Source organism: Sprattus sprattus (genome assembly GCF_963457725.1).
Source record: "Sprattus sprattus genome assembly, chromosome: 20".
Lineage (NCBI taxonomy): Eukaryota > Metazoa > Chordata > Actinopteri > Clupeiformes > Clupeidae > Sprattus > Sprattus sprattus.
Window position 1 is genome coordinate 2,382,132 of NC_137918.1, and position 7,869 is coordinate 2,390,000.

The 7,869-nt window shown below is 42.5% G+C and overlaps 1 protein-coding gene across 1 annotated transcript; it reads left to right on the plus strand.

Moving 5' to 3' along the window:
• Positions 1–3,203: 3,203 nt before the first annotated feature.
• Positions 3,204–4,523, plus strand: tnfa (tumor necrosis factor a (TNF superfamily, member 2); the record flags this gene model as incomplete). The annotated part of the gene is made up of 3 exons (XM_080859551.1): positions 3,204–3,374; positions 3,581–3,677; positions 4,075–4,523. 3 exons carry the CDS (start codon positions 3,204–3,206, stop codon positions 4,521–4,523), a joined length of 717 nt encoding a protein of 238 aa, XP_080715677.1.
• Between the last annotated feature and the right edge of the window lie 3,346 nt (positions 4,524–7,869).

Below are 7,869 nucleotides of genomic sequence, written 5' to 3' on the forward strand. Positions count from 1 at the left end.
AAAATAAGTATTTGAACCCCTTAGCAAACAGCAAGAATTCTGGCTCACAATGACCAGTTATGTGCCCAAGAAGCACACAGATTAGTCCTCATTAGGTCTAACAAGGTACACCTGATCTCAACTGGTGACGTTTATAAAAGAAACCTGTCCAAAGAATCATACTTCACACCTTCAGCCTCACCACCATGGGCAAGACCAAAGAGTTGTCCGAGGCAACAGAGATAAGATTGTAGACCTGCACAAGGCTGGAATGGGCTACAAAACCATTGGCAAGCAGCTTGGTGAGAAGCAGACAACTATTGGTGCGATTATTCATCAATGGAAGCAACCCCAAACAAATGTTAATCGCTCTAGGTCTGGGGCTCCATGCAAGATATCCCCTCGTGCGGTATCAGTGATCATTCGAAAGGTGCAGAATAACCCCAGAACTACACAGGGGGAGCTTGTGAATGATCTCAAGGCAGCTGGGACCACAGTCACCAAGACAACCATTGGCAACACACCACGCCGTAATTTTTTGAAGTACTGCAGCACTCGCAAGGTCCCCCTGCTCAAGGAAGCGCATGTACAGGGCCATCTGAAGATTGCCATTGCACACTTGAATGATTCTAAGGAGGATTGGGAGACAGAATATGGTCAGATGATACCAAAATCAAGCTCTTAGGCATCAACTCGACTTGCCCTGTTTGACAGAATGTTGAATATGACCCCAAGAGTACATCATACCCACCATCAAGCATGGAGGTGGAAACATTATGCTTTGGGGCTGTTTCTCTGCCAAGGGTACAGGACGACTCCACCGCATCAAGGGGACTATGGATGGGGCCATGTAACGTGGAATATTGGGCTTGAACCTCATTCCCTCATTCCCTCATTCCCTCCCATTGAAAACGCAACCTTAAAGATTTGGAGAGGATCTGCAAAGAGGAGTGGACCAAAATCCCTCCTGAGATGTGTGTAAACCTGGTAACCAACTACAAGAAACGTCCGACGTCTGTGCTTGCCAACAAGGGTTATTCCACCAAGTACTAAGTCATTTTTGTCAATCAGTTTTGCTAGGGGTTCAAATACTTATTTTTTGCATCAAATGCAAATAAATGTTATAAAATGCATTTTTCTGGATTTTTTTGTTGATATTCTGTATCTCTGTTAATAAACTGTTAATATACACCTACCATTACAATTATAGATCACACATTTCTTTGCAAGTGGCCAAACTTGTGAAATTACCAGGGGTTCAAATACTTATTTTCCCCACTGTATGTGTAAATATAAGTGTCACTAAACCACAGGATGCAGTTAACACCTTATATCGTATCACAGGGGAAGAGGAGCAGAACTTCACATATTAGTCATGCACAGGAAGTTTATAGCGCATGAGCAGTTATTTGTATGCTAAATGCAATCCACCAAACCCACCGAAACACATGTATTTTTAGGTCATGTGTAATGGTCATTTCACATAAGATTAGGTTTTCTGTACTGAGAACCGTGCAGAAAGTTATTTGCTGTATTCTTTTTGCACTTATCCTGACTGCTTAGAGGCGAGCAGGCACAGTTGCAGAGCATGCAAACCAACTCCAGGTATGAGAATTGGTTTGATGAGTGGTTATGACTAGAAGTCTATCATCATTTAATGTCTTTGTAGACGTTTGGGTAGCTTAAGTAGTGGCGTGTGTATTTGTGTGTGTGTGTGTGTGTGTGTGTGTGTGTTTGTGTGAATAAAAAAAAAAAAATCCACGTAAATGAGGAAGAAGATAATTGAAAAAAGGAATTAATGTGTGGAATAATACCATAAAGTTTTCACAGGGAACACGTCATTTATGAGTACAAACTTGTCAGAGCATTGTATTTGAGTTTCACAATGCACTGATTCACACAATGGACACAACACACTGAGTCATGACATTAGATCTATTTATAGTACAGTCAGTCTCCATTTAAGGTTGCTGTCACATTAAAGCAAAACCTGTGATTCTGATTAAATGATTACAAATCTTTTTATATTAGTTGACATAATTTTTTCTTCAATACTTTGAAGAGATGAGAGGAGAGATTAATGGGCTATGAGGTGGCTGGTCTGACCTATATTTAGACAAAAGGAAGGAAGTGCTCGATAAAATGTACAGGAAAGGGTTGCAACAGCGGTGTCACTAGATGATTCTGTGGAAATAGATCAGGTGTTGATTGTGATCACAGTATCACTTCAAATTGAACATCTGATCCGAACATCCAATCAGTTTTATGCTACTGTAACTTTACAACTCTTGATCTGACCAGTGATTCCTAAGCCACCATGATGTTTAGCACACACTGACACACACACACGCAATGCATGTACGCATGCACGCACGCACGCACGCACGCACGCACACACACACAGACGTGAAGTAAATAGCAACCCTTCTAGCTGAAAGACTTTCACTGCTGTTATTACATATTTGTTACACATGATTTTAAGTGGGAAAGCAGCGGAGCTGCCATTAAGGACGCATACACGTGCATACAAACACAGACAAAGACACACACACACATAAAGAGAACGACAAACAAACAAACAGACACACATACACACTTCACTCAGGGATCACTCAGGCAACCTGAGTGTGGGTAATAAATCCCTCGTGGGTGTGTATTGAGATGTTGAAAGGGAGCAAAACATTTCACTCAAATAAGTGAAAGAGAAAAACCACAATCTAGAAAAAGATAAAAACCCCATTAAAGCAAAAACCAAAATCACACTTTTATTTTCTGAGGAAATCCCAGAGGAACCAGGCCAATATTTTCCGTCTCAGGAAGAGTCCACCGACAAGAGAGAAGTTCAACTCATGATGTGTGTGATCCTGATTAGTGTGTGTGTGTGTGTGTGTGTGTGTGTGTGTGTGTGTGTGTGTGCACGCGCATTTGTGTGTGAGCACCTTTTTTCTCCAGTGTGAAAAACCTTGGTTTCCCCTTGTGCCGCCAACACACTCACACACACACACACAATCCCTCACTCACTCACTCACAAGCCCTGACAATGTGACATCACTGGAGTTTCCCCTGCCGGCAACTCTCCTCTCCTGCTCTCTCTCTGCTAGCACATAAAACACACCGGGCCACAGCTGAAGACAGACACAACTGCTCAGAGCTTTCTGACACTCACACTATTAAGTACCCACCTATCTGACAAGCCTCATCTAAGAAATTACAGCAGTGAAAGAATGGCCCAGGACTGGAAGAGCGCTGATCTGGAGGTTTGTCTGGAGGGAACTGAACCCGTGGAGGGGCTGAGAAAGATGAGCACCTCATCAACGGGATGGAAGATTTGTTTGGCTCTACTGGCGATAGGACTGTGTGCTGCTGCATCTATCGGCTTCTCTATCCACAATCAGGTGAGCCAAAACACATACCTGAGAAAATAACGTTGTATGATGAAACAATGATGTTCGATACAATATCATACAATATATAAGATACCAGGTTTCTTACAGTAAAGTTGGCAAAATATTTGAGGATTAATTACAATTTAATAGATGGCCATACATGATGTTTAAATTGATCTCTTCTTCCCTCTATCTCTTCATTTTCATCAAAACAGAAACAAGACAATACTGAAGAAAGTGACACAGATATGAGAATCTCTTTGAGACAAATCTCAGATCAACACAAAGGGAGCACAGCCATTCATTTAGAAGGTGAGAGCTTAAGCTATGTGTTGGAGAAGGTATTTTGTGTTGGGCACTGTGTTTTGCCTGCTCAGGGTTTCAAGGCAACACCTCTGGTGTCATGTCCAAATCTGGTCTCACTTTTGAAAATATGACCACAGTACAGGAAGAATTGTAAAAGTCAGATGGTATTAAGACCACTACACCTACGACTACATCTTCAGCGGGGCTACACTACACTATACTACTACACATGTTTATGAAGGGTGCCATAATTATATACTTTAACATATCCTTATTGTATCTACACTCTAAAAACTGAACATATATACATTTTCCAGACTTTCTCCATATGGGCTGGAGTCAATTAGTGAAAAAAAGACACTCTCTTTAATTCTTACCCCCTTTTTCTCTCTCTCTCTTGCAGGAGATTACAACTCCAGCTACTCCAATACTACTGTGGAATGGAAAGACGACCAGGACCAATCTTTTGCCAAGGGGGGGCTGAAACTGGTCAAGAATGAGATCGTCATCCCCAAGAAAGGCCTGTACTTCGTCTACAGCCAGGTGTCCTTCCGCATCAACTGCCAGGTTGGCCCAGACCAGGCCCAGCCGCTGGAGACATTCCACCTGAGCCACGCGGTCATGCGTGCGTCCCGTGCGTTCGACAACCACCGGCCACTGCTGAAAACGATACGTTCAGGCTGCAAGCAATTCGTTTCCGAGGAGGACAGCGGGGAGCGCTGGTACAGTGCCATCAACATGGGAGCCATATTCAGCCTGGAGGAGAACGATCGGCTGCACACCCTGACCAGCCTGCTGCCCAGCGTGGAGGGAGACCCTGGGAAGACCTTCTTTGGAGTGTTTGCTCTCTAAAGGTACACGTCTTTGAGAGTGTGTGTGTTTGAGCGAGTGAGTGGATGTGAGGACGGCAAACTGTACTAATGGGTTTTACAAGGTGCTTGTTTTATGTTAAAACATTGTTCTCTCAATTGTGGAGTATCAACATTTAGATTATATCTAAGTTCACCATACCTATACAGTATAAGTATATTCCATGTGGAACCAAAGTATGAAGAATTCTGGGTTAAAGCCTAGTCCTTAGGAATGTGCCGTGAATATCACTGTGTATCACTACATAAGACTACAACTAATTCCTTATCCTAAAAGGGCAACAGAAGAGACCAAATTTTGAGCTGTAATGAATGTAGTTTTATTGATGTTTATTTATATATTTGATTTATGTGCTTTATTTATATATTTGAATTATGTGCTTTATTTATATATTTTAATTATGTATTTTATTTAAATATTTGAAAGTGTATACGTCCCAATGGTATTTATTGATATTTATTTAATGTGTTTAATTTGAAAATAAATTTTTTTAAATTAACCCTCGGTGCATTTGTTGCTGTTGACACTTGATGACACTTAAGTAATTGTACATACAGTACCTGTCTTCACACCCACACACACACACACACACACACACACACGCGCGCGAGGGCTTAGATTGCCACTTGCACACAATCTTCCTTCAAGGATGGTCTGCGTCAATCCTAGTCAATCTAGTCAATCCTATCAGTCTGCTCGCAAGGCAGATTGTTTTCATATCACTCTCTTCTCTGAATCAGTCTGAAGTGTGTAGGAATACAGTACTAGTCCTACCTTTTGCATGTGTCAAAAGGCTACTTTGAAAACCCTATCAAACACACACACACACACAGTGGCGGACCTAGTCATTTGGGGGCCTAAGGCGAAAACATAGCCAGGGGCCCTCTTCATCCGTCCTTTTAATGCAAAAAAAAAAGGGCCACCTCAAAGCAGGGGCGGACTGGGGGGAAAAAGTGGCCCGGGAGTTGTCTGTCAGAGCGGCCCACTTAATATACGGCGCGTTGCCCGCTCAATGTATGCAAAATACCCATACACTTAACATAATTTTGGATGATTACAAAGAAATAACATTATATATGTTTTTTAATAACATTTGGATCCACAAATTTGCCTGGATGGACACATTGAATAAAATGATACTGGCTATTGTAACACTCCAAGGAAGGTAGGGCCTATAGTTTGCTAGATGAATATGCTTAACTCTGGGCTAGTATCAGATGGTTAGGCCTATATGTATAACTACAGAGCCTTTAGGAATAAATGTCAGCAGAGAAAGAGTACACAATTTTTTTGATAATGATTAGGGCGACCTACATTAAGCAATATCATTTTTTTTGTAGGCTGATTAACTCATACAGCAATACCTTTTTGTATAGTAGATGGCAGCACACAATCAAAATATTTCCCCTCTACCTACATAGCTACAGTAGCTAGTTATATGGAAGAAAGTTGCATTCAGGAGCCTTCATAAGCAAACATGATTTGGCTCCGCATTAAATTATCCCACTTTTTCATTATCCACATGTCTCAAATGTTGTATGATGCAACATAGCTTTACAGGACACATAAATGTCCAGTAACAACGTAAAGAAGGGGGCAACATATAAGTCAAAACCAACTATATTTATTGACTGATCTCGAAAGTATTGTCTTACAAAAGCTAACTAAGTCTTCACAAAGAAAATAACTCAGTGTTAGGGCAAAAAGCGAACATTCACACTGTACAACCTATGAAAAGTGACAGCGGTAGCCTACAAATAAAGAAATACAGACCGCGTTAGCCACTTCACAGCGTGCTAGCCATGATTTTCTTTCGTTCCAATTCTTGGATGTAGGGTTCCACCCTTTATAGAAACCTGTTGAATCGATACATTTGGTGTAGGAAGTCCTAATTGTTTTGTTGTCAATTTATCTTAATTAGTACGCCGAGAGAGAAAAAAATCTCCTTTTCCTGAAAGCAGTTCGTCGCCACAATCGCGCCACTGGTTTGAACTTTGTTGTAGAAATGAACAGAACAGAACATACGATGGGGTGTAAACATCAGTGGTAATGGTAGTGTTGCATGCTGGGTGTGTGATTATGTGTGTGTGTGTGTGTGTGTGTGTGTAGGGGTGTTAAAGGTGTCTACGAGCGAGACATGCAAGTATTAGGCTAGAGTGATTAACATTTAATAACAAATAAACATAGTAAGACTGACGGAGGAGATTAGAAAATAGTAAGACAATAGTAACCATGAGTGTGAATACAGGTCACTAGGAGTAGTATAAATAGCAGACAGTGAATCCCGTTGGTTATCATGACAGGTATATAATGTATTCGCTTAAGCAAGGAAAACTGTCGCAACCGACGATATCTGCGGGAGGGCCGGTTGGTTATGGACTTAGGCCGTCCCATCAGTGCCTGGGTGGGCAATTTATCGTGGGCTTTCTGCTGGGTGAGGGCCTAAGGCAGTTGCCTAGTTCGCCTTAATGGTAGGTCCGCCACTGCACACACACATACCTTTTCATACACACATGTTTTTTTATACAGCTTGCATTAGCATGTCATACTAAATGGCATCATGAGGAGTAAAAGGAGAGTCTTGCATGTGTGTTAGAGCTATTCTTAGTACTTGGAATACCCTCTCAGACAGAAACAGGGACTACCCCAGATGCAAGCTGGGAGAGAACGCGAGGGCATATATTTTCTAGAATGGAATGGATCCTCTCACACTTATAAGCAAGAACAGAACACCCACAGTGTGGAACACCCACAGACCTATTAGAATAGACCGCAAAACAGAGGCGAAAAGATGACCAGTGTACCCACACACACACACACACACACAGACATATGACCAGCGTACAGTGACATGACTCAACCATCCTGTGTGGCTCCTGGCGTGTTCTGACATGAACAGCATCATATGATAGTAGGCGTGACCCCGCTGTGACCTTTATTTATTCCCTGTTCTGCGTCTGAGATCTGACATGAAGCCTCGCTCCACTCCATGACCAGCAAAAGGTCGGCCTACTGCAGGCAAAAGTGTTTTAACTCTATACTGAGTTTCTGATGCGGCTTACTTGCCACAGTTTCCATTCGCAGAGCAGGTTTCCTTCTAAGCGGGTCTGAGGTCTGTGGTTGGCTAAAGGACAGGGGGTGGGGGGGGGGGGGGGGGAAGTCCCAGCATGGAGCTTGGGCACTGCGCTATGATTGGGGTTTTTTACGGCAAACCCCCCCCCCCCCCCCACCCGCAAAACCCACCCACAAACGAACAGCTTACCCTCCCACTCAGCGTACAGTGCACACACACAGAAACTCCCACACACACACACATACACACACACAC